The sequence below is a fragment of the Ornithorhynchus anatinus genome, chromosome 2 (genome assembly GCF_004115215.2).
Source record: "Ornithorhynchus anatinus isolate Pmale09 chromosome 2, mOrnAna1.pri.v4, whole genome shotgun sequence".
Taxonomy (NCBI): Eukaryota; Metazoa; Chordata; class Mammalia; order Monotremata; family Ornithorhynchidae; genus Ornithorhynchus; species Ornithorhynchus anatinus.
Window position 1 is genome coordinate 152,718,087 of NC_041729.1, and position 16,818 is coordinate 152,734,904.

At 42.4% G+C, this 16,818-nt stretch overlaps 1 protein-coding gene across 4 annotated transcripts in view; it reads left to right on the top strand.

Annotated features, from left to right (window-relative positions):
- Positions 1-16,818, top strand: part of TMEM117 (transmembrane protein 117) — a 537,883-nt gene that overhangs the window by 260,389 nt on the left and 260,676 nt on the right. For all 4 annotated transcript variants that reach the window (XM_029057972.2, XM_029057969.2, XM_029057970.2 and 1 more), the window contains one exon: positions 13,528-13,627. In XM_029057972.2, coding sequence (XP_028913805.1) covers positions 13,528-13,627 — 100 coding nt within the window. The remainder of the gene's footprint in view (positions 1-13,527; positions 13,628-16,818) is intronic.

Sequence of the window (16,818 nt, forward strand, 5' to 3'; positions counted from 1 at the left end):
CACATTACCTGACCACAAGTAGTTTGCACCCATCCTGTTATATCCAGATGCTGTAATGAAAACACTTGAGTGAGCGAAACTGGATGCAGATAATCAGTTACTCTGCAGTCGACATCTATGTAGCATGCGCACGCTGCTTCTCTTTTCCCCAACTCCCGCTCCCTTTTGTGTCTTCTGTGCACTTGGATCTGTATCCTTTGGACAGTTACTATTCACCTCCACCCTCAGTCCCACAACGTTTTTGTATGTTTCTATAAATTATTTATATAAATGCATGTATCCCCCTCTAGACTGCAACTCGTGGTGGGCAAGGAAAGCAGCTACCAACTCTGTTGTACTATCCCAAGCACTTAGTACATTTCTCTGCACAACAGCAAGTGCTCAACATATAATACTAATGGATTGATTTATTGATTGGTAGTTTCTGCAGGCAGGCTTCTTCTTCCTCTTCCTCTCCTCTTCTTCTCCTCCTCCTCTTCCACCTCTTCCTCCTCTTTTTCCTCTCTTCCACCTCCTCCTTCTTCATTTTGGGGGTGTCTTTGAAATCCTGTGGCATCTTCAATTCTGTGCAGATATTATAGCAGTCAAATCCTCTTTGAGCAGGAAGACATTGACACTGTATATTTGGTTGGCCAATTTACAGAGCATTTTAGTGGCATAAATACAAAAGATAAAAAATAAGAAAATCAGTCATATTTATTGAGCACTTATTGTGTGCAGAGCATGTGCTAAGCACTGGGTTAGATACAGTTCAATCAGATCATTACCAATAACTGATGTGACGAACAGCGTTAACTGGTTAAAGGGGAAGGTGAGCTTGTCTTGGCATCTTCCTCTTTCCTCATGCTCAGCAGTTAACTAAGGTGTCAACACAAGCCCAATTTGAAGGGTGTCAATGGCTTGTCTTAGGCTGTTGCATGTTGAAATGATCTATTGCATTCTTCAGGCTCTATGGTCTGTCTAGTTATCAAATGATTATAGCTCTCTGCCTTTCACGCTTGGCAGGGGAAAACATATCTTGTCCTGATTAAATCCTTTCCACTTGATTTGTCAAGCATAGGGTTATCTAGCTGAATGAGGTGGGAGGGGGGTGGTCTTAAAGAATGGTTAGTAAAATGCACTTTATTCTCTACCTTGGTAACATTGATTTTAATTAAATTGCCTCATAATGCCTTTTGAAGATGTCTTTTGCGTGATTGGTAGGGTCTGTTGGTTGGAGGTCAGTCCCAGAGTTCACACTGAGGAAAGTGTGCTAGGAATGTCAGGTCATAAGGTTAATGAAAAGTGATCTTACTCTGACCACATTGTGAGTCTCCTTTAGGTCAGGAGTGTGGAGTGGAGGTAAATGTTTTCATATAAAGAAGGAAGTAATGTTGTACATGACATGTTAGTTGGAGGAACGTGGCCAAGTTAGTTGGAGTCAGACAACCTGGGTTCTAATCCTAGTTCTGCCACAATGTTCTCTCCATTGGTTTCAAAGCTTTCCATCCCCTGGCCCCCTCTTACCTCACCTCTCTTCTCTCTTTCTACTGCCCACCCCATACACTCAGCTCCTCTGCTGCTCATCTCCTCATGGTTCCCCGTTCGCGCCTGTCCCACCATCGACCCTTGGCCCACATCCTAACGCTGACCTGGAATTCCCTCCCTCTTCACATCTGCCAAACTAACTCTCTTCCCCTCTTCAAAGCCCTACTGAGAGCTCCCCTCCTCCAGGAGGCCTTCCCAGACTGAGCCCCCCCTTTCCCTCTGCTCCTCCTCCCCTCCCCATTCCCCCCACCCCCGCCCTCTGCTCTTCCCCCTTCCCCTCCCCTCAGCACTGTGCATATTTGCATATTTGTTTATATTATTTATTACCCTATTTATTTTGTTAATGATGTGTATATCTCCATGATTCTATTTATCTCAATGATGTTGTTTTGTTTTGTTCTGTTTTCCTTTGCTATGACTTAGGCTGTGAGCCCGTCGTTGGCAGGGATTGTCTCTATCTGTTGCTGAATTGTACATTCCAAGTGCTTAGTACAGTGCTTTGCATATAGTAAGCACTCAATAAATACTATTGAATGAATGAATGAATTTGTCTGCTGTGTGACCTTGGGGAAGTCACTTAACTGCACTGTTCCTCAACCATGAAATGGGGATCTAATCCCTGTTCTCCTACTTAGACTGTGAGCCCAATGTGGGGCAGGGATTGTGCCTTACATGATTACCTTAAATCTACCTTAGGATTTAGACCAGTTCTTCATACCTAGTAAGCACTGAACAAATACCACAGTTAGTTGAAAATTGATGTTGCAGGTCGATAGTTCTTTAGACCTTTGACTTTTACAATTGGTCCCTCATTTTGTTTCTCCCACTCCCTTCTGTGTCTCCCTTGCAGTAGGATTTGCACCCTTTATTCACCCCATCCTCAGCCCCACAGCGGCTGTGCACATATCCATAATACAGTGATTTATGCTAATGACTGTCTCTCCCTCTTGATTGTAAGCTTGTTGTGAACAGGGTGAGTGTCTACCAAACTCTGCCATATTGTATTTTCTCAAGGGATTAATACAATGGTCTGCATGCAGTAAGGGCTCAATAAATATGATTGATTACACTTTTACTTCTTTTATTCTGGCAGGATTTTTTGTAGATTGCAAACATTATGACCATAGGCTTTAAGGCACTCAATTAGCTCTCTCCCCTCTACTTTTATTTGCTCTTTTCCTAAAACTACACCCATCTCCTGTGCTTTGTTCCTCTCAAGCCAAACCCCTGCTCTTTGCCTCATTCTTGTATCTGTCACCCCTGACCTCTTGCTCACACTCTCCCCCTTACCTGGAACTTTCTCCTTGTTCACTTCCTATAAATGATGACCTCCCTAAAAGAGTGAATTTAAGATACCCGTTCTCCCCATCTTCAAATCCCTTCAGAAAGTCCATCTTCTCCAAGTGGTTTTCTTTGATTAAACTGTCTTCTCCCCACTCTAAATCTGCCCAACTGTCACATCAACACTTCAGTGTTACATATGACTTAGGTACACAAACCAACCTCTTTCCCTCTGCAATGCCCCCCAGTAGCACTATTGTTTATATCTTTATTGTCTCTCTTTTTTTTACTTCCTGAAATTTATTTTAGTGAATGCTTCCTCTTGGAAGCAGGGATCATGTCTTCTAGTTCTGTTGTACTCTCCCGAGATCTTAGCACACTGCTTTTGCAATTCATTTATTCATTCAATTGTATTTATTGAGTACTTATTGTGTGCAGAGCACTGTACTAAGCACTCAATGCTTTAATACTTGTAGAAGCAGCATGACACAGTGGATGGATCACGGGCCTGGGAGTAGAAAGTCATGGGTTTTAATCCCGGCTCCACAGCTTGCTGCCCTGTGACCTTGCACACCTCATTTTGCTTCTCTGTGCCTCAGTTACCTCATCTGTCAAATGGGGATTGAGACTCTGAGCCCCATGAGGGGCAGGGACCATGTCAAACCCGATTTGCTTTTATCCACCCCAGTGCTCAGTACTGGCAAGTAGTAAGAACTTAACAAATGCCTGAATTATTATTTAATAAATATAATTGATCAAATTGCTCTGGACTGTGAGCTTGTGGGCAGGGAACGTCACTGATTATTGTCATATTGTACTTACCCAAGCACTTAATACAGAGCTCTGCACACAGTAAGCACTTAGTAAATACAGTCAAATGAATAAAAATGGGTAGTGAATGGACTGGGGTAGATTTGTGATTGTTTTGTAAATGAGGTAAAAATGATCTTAGCATCTGGCAGGAAACCTAGCATGAGTCCTTTGTGCTCCAGAATGATTTAAAATTCAAATTTATTGAGCACGCAATGCACTGTACTAAACAGTGTCATTTGCAATTCCTCGCTGTCTTTCAAATCTCACAGTCAAGACACTGCCAAATTTTTCCATATTTCCTACCCAACCTTTTCCAGATCCACTCCTCTAGCTAAACAGTTACCACCTAGGTCATACTGTGGTTAGACTATCGTATGACCACCCCACCAACCTCCTTGCATCCAGTCTCTCCTACCTCCAAACTATACTACATGCTACAGTCTACACTACATGTATACATGTATACATCCAATCTATACTACACGTGGAAAGTTCTAAAAAGTTCTTTGGTGCATGCTAACTGGGGAGACAGTAATAACATATTTTTAAGTTGAATAATTCAAGTAATTGATTATATAGTTGAATAAGCATAGATACATAAGTACTGGGGAAGGATATAATTAAGTACGTAAGTGCTAGAGATGACTGGTGGGTTCATCAACTTTTCGTGGTGGGTAGTGGTTGTTAATAAGGCTTATTGGAAGAAGTGGAATTATAAAATATCTCTGATTATATTGACTGCTGTGGTCTGAAGGATTTGAGGAGGGAGGGAAGAAATTCTAGGCCAGGAAAAGTGTGAGACAGGTGACAGAGGTGGATTTTTTTTAATGGTATTTGTTAAATGCTTACTACCTGTCAAGCACTGTACTAGGTGCTGGGATAGATACCAATTTATCAGATTGGATACAGTCTCTGTCCCACATGGCGCTCACAGACTAAGTAGGAGGGAGTAGGATTCAGCCCCCATTTTACAGTTGAGAAAACTGAGGCACAGAAAATGTAGGTGACTTGCCAAGGTCAAACAGCAAGCAATTGGCAGAGATGGGTTTAGAACCCAGGTCTTCTAACTCCCAAGCCTGTGCACACTAGACCTCGCTGCTTTTGCACCTAATGAGAATGAGATGCAGTTAGAAGGTTGACTTGGAAGGAAAGGGGCGTATCTGATGAAAAGAGCTTGGGTAAGATGTTGAAGATGGGGAGTGATTTAGTGGAGGATCTTGAAGCTAATCCAGATGTGTTTTTGCTTGATGCAGAGAGAGACACAGGAACATGATAGTGGGATTTGAGAAGCTGAGAGATGTATGTTGAGTGTTGCTTTGAGAAGATAATCCATATGAGCAGCATGTACTATAGATTGGAGGTAGGAGAGATTGGAATCTAGGAGCTTGGTGGGGGGATCATACTGTAGTCTAGCCACAATATGACCTGGATGGTAGCTGTTTGGTTAGAAGAGTGGATCTGGGAAAGGTTGGGTAGGAAATATGGAAAAATTTGGCAGTGGATTGACTGTGAGATTTGAAAGACAGTGAGGAATTGCAGATGACACCAAATTTTCAGGTTTCCTGCACAGGGAGGATGGGGGTATTATTACCAGATGGACGGGGTAGGAGGAAGAGTAGATTTATAAAGTAAGATGAAGAGTTCAGTTTTAGGGATATTGAATTTGAAAGTGTTGGAGAAACATCCAAAAGAAGATGTCACTGAGGCTAGAGGAGAGGCAGGATTCAATGTTATGTTAGGAAAGAGCAAGAGAAATGTATTTAGGAGTCATCCACTATAGTCACATGAGCCAGTGATCTCCCTATAATTTAGAAAGCAAAGAGGAGGGACTCAGAACAGAGTCTGCAGAGCACCCACAGTTAGAGGTATTTGTTAAGTGCTTACTATGTGCCAGGCACTGTTCTAAGCATTGGGGTAGATACAGAGTAATCAGGTTGGACACTGTCCATGTCCTACATGAGGCTAACAGTCTTAACAAACATCTTACAGCTGAGGTAACAGGCACAGAGAAATGAAATGACTTGCCCAAGATCACACAACAGACAAGTGGCAAAACTAGATTAGAACCCAGGTCCTTCTGATGTTCAGGTCCATGCTCTATACATTAGGCCACGCTGCTTCTCAGATTCTGGACATTGCAGAATGCAAGTAAAAAGTGATGTTACAAGTTAATTCTGAAAGCCTCAATACTTCTTCTGAGCCAGGTTTCTTCCTCCGTCTCTGAAGATGTCCCAACAAAAGGCTGAAGCTCTCACTTATTGGAGAGGTGGTCTTTCTTTTCTGTATTGCTTCCCTTCCTAAATAATTCAGTAGAATTTGTTCTCATGTGTCAGGATGTTTTGTTGTGTTATTATCTCCTTAGTACCTCATGATGGTAGACATTCATTCATTCATTCATTCAATAGTATTTATTGAGCGCTTACTATGTGCAGAGCACTGTACTAAGCGCTTGGGATGAACAAGTCGGCAACAGATAGAGACAGTCCCTGCCGTTTGACGGGCTTACAGTCTAATCGGGGGAGATGGACAGACAAGAACATTAGCAATAAATAGAGTCAAGGGGAAGAACATCTCGTAAAAACAATGGCAACTAAATAGAATCGAGGCGATGTACAATTCATTAACAAAATAAATAGGGTAATGGAAATATATACAGTTGAGCGGACAAGTACAGTGCTGTGGGGATGGGAAGGGAGAGGTTGAGGAGCAGAAGGAAAAGGGGAAAAAGAGGGTTTAGCTGCGGAGAGGTAAAGGGGGGGTGGCAGAGGGAGTAGAGGGAGAAGAGGAGCTCAGTCTGGGAAGGCCTCTTGGAGGAGGTGAGTTTTAAGTAGTGTTTTGAAGAGAGAAAGAGAATCAGTTTGGCGGAGGTGAGGAGGGAGGGCATTCCAGGACCGCGGGAGGACGTGACCCAGGGGTCGACGGTGGGATAGGCGAGACTGAGGGACGGTGAGGAGGTGGGCGGCGGAGGAGCGGAGCGTGCGGGGTGGGTGGTAGAAAGAGAGAAGGGAGGAGAGGTAGGAAGGGGCAAGGTGATGTAGAGCCTTGAAGCCTAGAGTGAGGAGTTTTTGTTTGGAGCGGAGGTTGATAGGCAACCACTGGAGTTGTTTAAGAAGGGGAGTGACATGCCCAGATCGTTTCTGCAGGAAGATGAGCCGGGCAGCGGAGTGAAGAATAGACCGGAGCGGGGCGAGAGAGGAGGAAGGGAGGTCAGAGAGAAGGCTGACACAGTAGTCTAGCCAGGATATAACGAGAGCCCGTAACAGTAAGGTAGCCGTTTGGGTGGAGAGGAAAGGGCGGTTCTTGGCGATATTGTAGAGGTGAAACCGGAAGGTCTTGGTAACGGATAGGATGTGTTGGGTGAACGAGAGAGACGAGTCAAGGATGACACCGAGATTGCGGGCCTGAGAGACGGGAAGGATGGTCGTGCCATCGACGGTGATAGAGAAGTCTGGGAGAGGACCGGGTTTGGGAGGGAAGATGAGGAGCTCAGAACATAGAACATAGAACATAGATCTTGGAAAGTTAACATTTGAGACAACTTTTAATCTTTTTTTGCAACTTTCTATGGTATCTGTTCCCACCCAGCCAGATCTAACTCATTCACTGACTTGGAGATTTTTATGCACCTTGTCAAAATACCATATTTACTCACATAATTTTATTCACCTCATAATTCCCCCGCCACCGATTTTTGAGACAGAATTAAAAGACCATTTTTCTAAATGTGCCCCAGAGTGGGAAGAGGAGACAGGTCTCTGTGGATGAAGCCTGATGGCTGGAGGGCATTTCTTCTTTGAAATATGCAGGTGTGAGGTTGGAGATGAAGAGAAAAAGGCCCAAAACTCTTCTGTACATATCCAAAATTCATGTATTTGTATTAATGTCCATCTCCCCCTCTAGACTGTAAGCTCATGGTGGGCAGGGAATGTGTCAACCAACTCTGTTATATTGTTTAATTTACTCTCCCAAGTACATAGTACCATGTTCGGCACACTGTAAGAACTCAATAAATATGATTGATGGATTGACTGATTGAGTAGAGCCAGAGGTACAAGCTTGCAGTGGGGGAAGAGGAGCTTCTTCTTTGAGAGGGCTGCACTCCCTGGGAGGAAGAGAAAGGGGGAAGGGGAAAATACCATAATTCATTGAGTGCCTATTTGGGCTCAGATGTCTCACCTTTCCTCTTCCCTTGTATTTTCCTATATATTTTTCCTACTCCCTTAATTCACCATATGAGCCCCTCCCTTGTTGTGGGGTTGCAAAAACTATGCAAAAAGTGGGACAGTTATGCATGTGGTATTTGATTTTGCTCAAAATGCCTATTTTCTAGGTAAATATAGAAGTTACTTGTAAGTATTGTTAATATAACTCAATAATGATATAGTTACTTGGTGAAGTTGTTTTCTTTAGGGCAAAGATTTCCTGAATTTATCCTTCAACAAAAATGTATTTTTATGTCTCGTTGTTGTTCTGGCCAACTGATTCATGCAGGTGGAATTGTCATAGTCTGATCTTCCGGTGATACATTAGCTAAGAAATTCACTCCAGAAGCCTTGAATGACAAAGCCATTACTATATGTCATGGTCAAATCACACATTCACCGAAGTTCAGAGACATATTGGACCTGTCTTTTATTGAAAATAAAAACATTTCAGAATCATTTTAAAAACAGATGACTTGGGTACCAAAAGAGCTAATATAGTCTGTCAGGTCAGGGATGGGGAGATATGTGTGTGTGTGTGTGTGTGTGTAAAGTATATGTCTCTCAAGAAATATACATTTAAAGTGCCATTAAGAGATTAAATGTTTCAATATGTTCAAGAGGGTTATGGACTAATGATGGATGAGAGATCTGAAATGAATAGAGAGAAAAGTTGTAAAGGAGAAAAGTTAATAACGTTTGATTGGGGGGGGGGGACAAATGTATTCATGGTGTGTGATTATTTGAAGGATAATAAGACAATTTAGATTAGTATCTTTACCCTGAGCAGGGCCAGATTGCACTGCAAAAAAGGGTCAAAAATACTCAGTTCATCAGCTTTAAAGCCACCTCCCTTCTTGCCTCCCATTTGCAAGGTGTGGGTCAGACCTACATCTCTACCTTGCTCCTGCCTCTGTCCCCTTGCTTATGTTCTTCCCCTGGCCCAAATTCCTTCCCTTCTGTAATTTGAGCTACTGCAGCTCTTCCTGTATTTAAAGTCGCTGAAAATTCCCACACCACCCAACAAGCCTTCCCTGATTAATTCCCAAACCCAACTGCTATTTCCAAGGCTCAGGTACTTACTTATACTCATGCCCTACTTAGACTTACAGTAGACTTACACTCTAAGAAGTAGATGAGTATAAGTAAGTACATGAGCCTTGGAAATAGCAAATGGGTTTGGGAACTAATCATGGAAGTGCTTACAGGCTAAGTAGGAGAGAGAAATATTTAATCCCCATTTTACAGATGAAGAAACTGGGGCACAGAGAAGTGAAATGACTGGCCCAAGATCAAACACCAGGCAAGTAGCTCAGCACAGATTAGAACCCAGGTTCTCTGCCTCCTGGGCCAATGTTCTTTACACTGGCTTCCCGAGCTTTAGCATTCTGCAGGAGCTTAATTCAAAGCCTTGCACTTAGTAGGTAATTAATACATCTACTACTATCATATCATTACTGTTGGTATTTACTGAGGGCTTACTGTGTGCAGACCACTGTACTAAGTGTTTGAGAGAGTATAGTAGAACAGAGTTCCCTGCCCGCAAAGTGCTTATAGTCTAGATGGTGAATTGGACATTAATATAAATAATTTAAAAATATACAATTTATAGATATTTACATAAGTGCTGTGAGGCTGAAGGTGGGGCAAATGTCAAATGCCCAGAGGTCACAAATCCAAGTGCACACATAGATCCAAGTAGGCTCAGTGGAACGAACACGGGCTTGGGAGTCAGAGGTCTTGGCTTCTAATTCTGGCTCCGACACTTGTCTGCTGTGTGACTTTGGGCAAGTCCCTTTACTTCTCTGTGCCTCAGTTACCTCATCTGTAAAATGGGGATTAAGCCTGTGAGCCCCACGTGGGTCAACCTGATTGCCTTGTATCTCCCCCAGCTCTTGGAAGAGTGCTTGGCACACAGCGTTTAACAAATACCATTATTATTATTATTATTACTACTACTACAGTGTCCTCTTCCCTACCGTTCATGCTCACATCTCCCCATCCAAATGAACCCTCACTTGACCCCATGCTTCCCTCCAGTTATTGTCTTATCTCACCTTGACATTTCTCTCCAAGTTCCTTGAGCAAGTTGAATCCACTGTCTCCACTTCCTCTCCTCCAATTTTCCCTTTGACCCCTTCCAATCTGACTTCTTCCCCCTTCACTCCAAAGAAACTGCCCTCTCTAAGGCCACCAATGATCTCCTTCTTACAAATCTAATGACCTCTACTCCATCCTAATCCTTCTGTAAGTCTCAGCTGCTTTTGACATTTTGGACCACCATTTTCCCCTAACCTCAACTTCCCTGACACTATCCTCTCCTGGTTCTCCTCATCTCTTTCTGGCCACTTCTTCTTAGTCTTTTTTGTGGGCTTCTCCTCTGGTCCCCTCCCTCCTCGCTGTGGGAGTCTCCTTTTCCTTCATTCTTTCACTTGTATTTATTGAGCACTTACTATATGCAGAACACTGTACTAAGTGCTTGGAATGTACAATTCGGCAACAGATAGAGACAATCCCTGCCCAACAACGGGCTCACAGTCTAAACGGTGAAGACGGACAAGAAGACAGAGCAAAACAAGTAGTCTGGCATCAATATCATCAAGATAAATAGAATCATGGATATATATATATACATCATTAACAAAATAAATAGAGTAATAAATAATGTGTACAAATATGCACAAGTTCTGTGGAGATGGGCAGGGGGAAGGGCAGAGGGAGGGAGGAGGGGGAATGGGCCTTGGAGAATTCATTCACTCCAGTGGTTTCAACCACCATCTACACAAAGAGTATTTCCCAATCTATGTCTCTAGCCTGAATTGTAGTTCCCAAGCACTTAGTACAGTGCTCTGCACACAGTAAGCGCTCAATAAATAAGAATGAATGATGAATCTTTGTCCATCTCCGAACTCTTGTATTTCTTCCTGCCTTCAGGATATCTCTACCTGGATGTCCCACTGAGACCTCAAATTTAACATGTCCAAAACAGAACTACTTCTTCCCATCCAAACCAATGTCCTTCCCCTGCCTTTCCCATCTCTGTAATAATAATTATGGTATTTGTTAAGCACTTAGTATGTGGCAAGCACTGTTCTAAGTGCTGGGGTAGATACAGAGTAATCAGGTTGTCCCATGAGGGGCTTACAGTCTTAATCCCCATTTACAGATGAGGTAACTGAGACACAGAGAAGTTCAGTGACTTGCCCAGAGTCATACAGCAGACAGGTGGCGGAGGCAGGATTAGAACCCACATCCTCTGACTCTCAAGCCCGTGCTCTTTCCACTAAGCCACGCTGCTTCTCAGACACAGTCACCATCTTCCCTGAATCACAACCCTATAACCATGGCTTTATCTTTGACTCATCTCTCTCATTCATTCCACATATTCAATATGTCACCAAATTCTGTTGGTTCTACTTTGAGAACATTGCTAAAATCTGCTCTTTCCTTTCCATCCAAACTTCTACCATGTTAATCCGAATACTTATCCTAGCCTACTTTCATTGCTGTGTCAGTCTCACTTGTGACCTCCCTGCCACCTGTCTCTCCCCACTCCAGTCCATACTTATCTCTTCTGCCTGGATCACTTTTCTACAAAACCACTCAGTCCAGGCTTCCCCACTCCTCAAGAACCTCCTGTGGTTGCCCTTCCATTTTCACATAAAACAGAAATTCAATCACTTTGCCCCCTCTTATCATACCTACTACAACACAGCCCACTAACTTCACTTTTTTTAGCACCAACCTACTCAGTGTACCTCAGTCATGTTAATCTTGCTGCTGACCCTTACCCACATCCTCCCTCTGGCCTGGAACTCCCTCTCGCTTCATATCTGACAGACGGCCATCCTTATCACCTTCAAATTATGTATCCTCCAACAGGCCTTCCCCAATTAAGCCCCAGAACAGAAGACAAATCAACCTTATAGGAAGGGATCATATAATAATAATAATGATGATGATGGTATTTGTTAAGTGCCTAACTTATGTGCCAGGCACTGTTGCTGGGTTGGATACAAGCAAATTGGGTTGGAGATAGTCCCTGTCTCATGTAGGGATCAGAGTGTCAAATCCCCATTTTACAGATGAGGGAACTGAGGTCCAGAGAAATGAAGTGACTTGCCCCAGGTCACACAGCAGGTAAGTGACAGAGCCAGGATTAGAACCCATGACCTTCTGACTCCCAGGCCCGTGCTCTATCCACTATGCTATGCTGCTTCCCCATGTCCACCAACTCTGTTGTATTCTACTCTCCCAAGCACTTAATACCATGTTCCGCATAGAGTAAGTGCTCAGCACGTACCATGATTGATTCTTTTCATGGTAATCCTGGAAGTACAGGAAATAAGAGTTTTCCTCATGTCCCCCACCCTACAAAAACCTCCAATGGTTGCCCATTCCTCTCCACACTGAACAGAAAATCCAGGCCATTGTCTTTAAGGACTTAATTAGCTTTCTCCCTCTGACTTATGGTCTTTCATGCCACAGACCAAACTCTTCTTCACATTGTCCTCCTTCCCACTCACCCATATGTAAAACACTTCCCCTTCATTTCTTACAGATCGCAACTCTTCCATTCTTCAAAGACCTCTATGTTCAAATTTCCTCCAGGAGGCCTTCCCCTATTCATTTCTCATAACTCTACTTTGCCCTCTCCAACTTCATGCTTACACTTCTGTGCCCCCTAAGAAGTGGTAATCAGTGGTATTTATTGAATGATTACTCTTTCCAGAATATGGAACTAAGCCCTTGGGAGACTATGGTACTCATAATAATAACTGTGGCATTGAGTAGGCAATACAGTGTACAGAGTACAGTGCTCTGCACATAGTAAACGCTCAATAAGCTTATTGCCTGGTGAGCACTCACACTGTCCCAAAGCCTAGCATAGAAGTTGGTGAGTTGGGTGGAACAGGAGATCAGTAGAGTTGAGGAGTGATAGAAAGCTAGGAGCATAAGGGCTCTAGGAGCATCCCCATGGATATTAAAGTCCCCAAGCATCACGGTAGGAATGTAGAAAGATAGAAGGATTTATAAAGGGATCAAAATGGTTCAGAAAGTTGGAGGTAGGGCTTGGGGGGAGGTAGATAACAGTGACTAGTAACTGCTAAATATGGATGCTAGAGTTGGATGATGTGGGTTTCAAAGAAAGGGAGAGAGAGGAATGGAGGAGGGGGAATGTTGCGAAAGCAGCAATGGGGAGCAAGAAAGAAGTTGACTCCTCCCCTTTTCTCAGCGAGGCTGGGGGAGTGAAAGAAGATGAGCACCCTCCCAACACCCCCAGCAGCAGGAGAGAGCCAGGTGCCCCTGGTTCTGATTTTTTGTTTTTATTTTATTTTAATTTTTTTGAGAAGTGATGGAAATTTTTTTTAATGGAACTCTCAGGAAATGTTTCAGATTGACTTGAGCTTGAAAGGCCATGAAAACCAGGCTTTGCCAAACTTTTGAGTTTGATTTTCCCAAAGCTTTGGTCAGTCTCAGAGCTTTAGCCTTCAGCCCATACAGCTCTTCCCCAGGAATTGGAACTGACCTAGGTCACCCCAGAGTTCCAGTTCAACTTTAGGTTCAGGAGACAATGCAATCACATGCAAGCAAGCGGCTTCATTTCCAGGAACAGGATTCTTCAGATCTGCAGTTAGACCAGTGCATTTTCCCGCTCTAGCTCACTGACGGTGTACAATGACTTTTGTGTTTGTTTTCCCAGAGCCTACATCATAACAGACTACATGGGCATCCGCAATGAGAGTTTCATGAAGGTAGCTGCTGTTGGGACTTGGATGGGTGACTTTTTCACAGCCTGGATGGTGAGCCATTTTTAAACAATCCCTTTCAAATCACCAGTGATAAGAGAAATGAAATCTGGATTGTGGATAATTCTGTTTTTCCTCATTGAATTTGAACAGTTAACAGTGTTGGATATGCCCCATTTTAGCAGGCCCTGACGTGTCCAATGGGATGGGACAGGAATTGTAAAGACAGATAAAGTACTGTGAAGCAAACTTCATCTGTTCCAGTTCTAGCATTCATCTGCTCCAAAGCCTTGACCAGATGCACAAACAGATTCTTCAGGAATGTGGCACACTGAACCCAAATAGGTTTTTGGTGTCAAAAGCACCTTCCCTAGTTAGCTATCACATTCTAGCCAAAACATGTGTTGAAAATGCATATTATCACAGAACTGGTTGCTAAGGAAAATTAAGGAATGACAGATTTGATGAGTTCAGTAGTTTCAAAGAGATCTATATGTATATTTATACATGGATATTCACATTCATTCAATCCTATTTATTGTGCATATGTGTTTGTGTATATGTATTTATTGGTATATATGTATATGTGTTTATATGTGTATATAGGTATGTATAAGTATGTGTGCACATATAAATAAAAAGGGGATCATTTTTTCTCTCTGTAGAGTAGTTGGATTTTGTAATGATTGGTATGCTAACTTTTAAGGTAAGTAAAAGATTAAAAAGTCTGACCCATCCAGACTGATCTTAAATATTTTCTTGTCATTTAATCTGTTTGATTAGCTACAGGTTCTAATCCTGGCTCCACCACTTGTTTGCTCTGTGGCACCTTTAGTCAGTCGTATTACTTCTCTGTGCCTTGGTTACTCATCTGTAAAAATGGGGATTTTAGACTGTGAGCCCCATACCTGTATCTACACCAGTGCATAATACAATGCCTAGCCCATAGCAAGTGCTTCACAAATGCCATAAAAATAGATTTAAAGAAACCCAGAAATATAGTTTAACACATACATTGGCCATTTTAGTCATTCTTTCTGTTGTCATTAGTGATTATTATGGTCGGTGTGAAGTAGGAAGAGTCTGCTACCTATTACCTGGTTCTGACCTCATTGCTATGGGTTTAGGGAATTGTTCTCCTTTTAACTCTCTGGTTGGTTAGCCTGAGATAAAGAATACCTCGATGACTTAAGCTCTTGTCAATGTAAGAGAAAACCCAGGAGAGTGTGGAGAATAAATGTCAAAGAACAAATGCTGTTAACATCACAGTGATAAATTTCACAGTTGCAGTTCATCTGTTCTTCTTGAAAATCTAAAGTCTGTGGTCCTGGAATAGATAGGTGAAGTATGATCTAAACCAAACTTTAAGGAAGGATGCTTGCTACAGATGTGTTTCAGAATTCTTATGCTAGATTAGATCAGTCACAGCACATTAAGCTCTGTTCCAGTTTGCTAAATTTGCCTACTCACCTTCTCCAAACCAGGTGTTTCAGAATGCATGAAGTGTTGTATTGGATTCCTACATTAAACACTGCTGTTAAAGAAGGCATCAAGGAGAACAATAAATAATTCTACTAGGACCCTAATCTCTTCTCTTTTGCCCCTTTAATTGTTTCAAAATAAAAACTTTATTTTTACTTGCTAAATTATATTTTAAACAATTTCTTGTCAGTGAGAATCCCTTCCTTCTATGAAAACAGAAGGTGTCTTCTCATCACTTATATCATCTTCCCATTAGGCTATTTGACATCGGAGAGGAAGGCCACAGAGGAACAATGTGAAAATTAGATTTTCAACACTCTTTATTTCAGGTTTTTGCCCTTTGTTGTTTACAGCCTATCGAAGCTAACCTGTTTCACATATTTAAACCTATTATTTTTATCTGGAATTTTATGATTTATTGTTGCTTGATATTGATCTGCATGCTCACCTTTCCTCTATTTAAATGGTGATCCCCCTGTGGTACAGGGAGTTGGTCTAATCTTTCATACTGCATTTACCCAGCGTGGTTTAGTGGAAGTACCACAGGCTTGGGAGTCAGAGAACATGGGTTTTAATCCCAGCTCTGCCACTTGTTTGCTGTGTGATCTTGGGCAAGCCGATTAACTTCTCTGTGCCTCATCTGTAAAATGGGGATTAAAACTGTGATTCCCCAGGTGGGACAACCTGATTACCTTGAATCTACCCCAGTGCTTAGAACAGTGCTCAGCATATAGCAAGTGCTTAACAAATACCATAATTATTATTATTATCATTAATTAATATTACCCCTACATTTACTTCAATACCTACAAATAGTGAGTATGTAATAAATACTCTGGTTAACTCATAATTCATGAACACTGGTACGGAGACTTTATACCTTATAACTTCTAGACTGTAAGCTCGTTGTGGACAGGGAATACACCTACTAACAGAGTTATAGAGCTTAGTGCTGAGAACAGTGCTCTTCACAGAGTAAGCACTCAATAAATATAATTGATTGAACCTGTAAGGAGGACTAGACTACAGTACTAGTGTTAAGGGGAGCATCCTGGCCTACTGTTAAAAGCATGAATCTGGAAAGCAGAGGACCTGGATTCCAATTCTGCTTCTGCCACTTGTCTGCTTTTTGATCTTAGGCAAGTGATGACTTCCCTGTGCCTCAGTTTCTTCATCTGAGGATGCAGATGTAAGAATATTCTTCTGCAGCTCTGGGAAACTCTGGCCATCTCCTGAACTGCTCAAGGAGAAAATTCCTCTCAGGGGTCACACATACCAGCTTCAATACAATGAATCCCAACCAAAGGGTTCTGGCACGCCTTCATTCATAGGAGGGGGAATGATGGTTATATACATCACCCCAATTTCCTCTGAAAAAGTGTTACTGGATGTTAAAAAGGAGAAATTAGTTACATTTGCATCCCAGGGGAGGACTTCTCTGTTTCTGGTGTATTGTCATCAAAAGAAAGGAAGAATTAACTCATCATGCAGGACCTTTTGATGAGCTGGGAATTAAGGGGAGAAGTTTAGGAAGTGTTTTATAGTTTACTGCAAAGTAGGGCATCAACCAGATTATGAGGTCAGGGGCCAGTGGGTTGCTTTTGCTTTTGTAACAAGGATCTATCATGAGCCACAATCATGGTAAGTCGACCTCTTGGCCATGACTACTGAGTGACATTATCTTGTTATCTGAGCTGGACAGTGCTAACACTAAGACAGAAGGAATACAGAAGTGTTTGAGGTTGAGAAGGCAGGATTCTTTT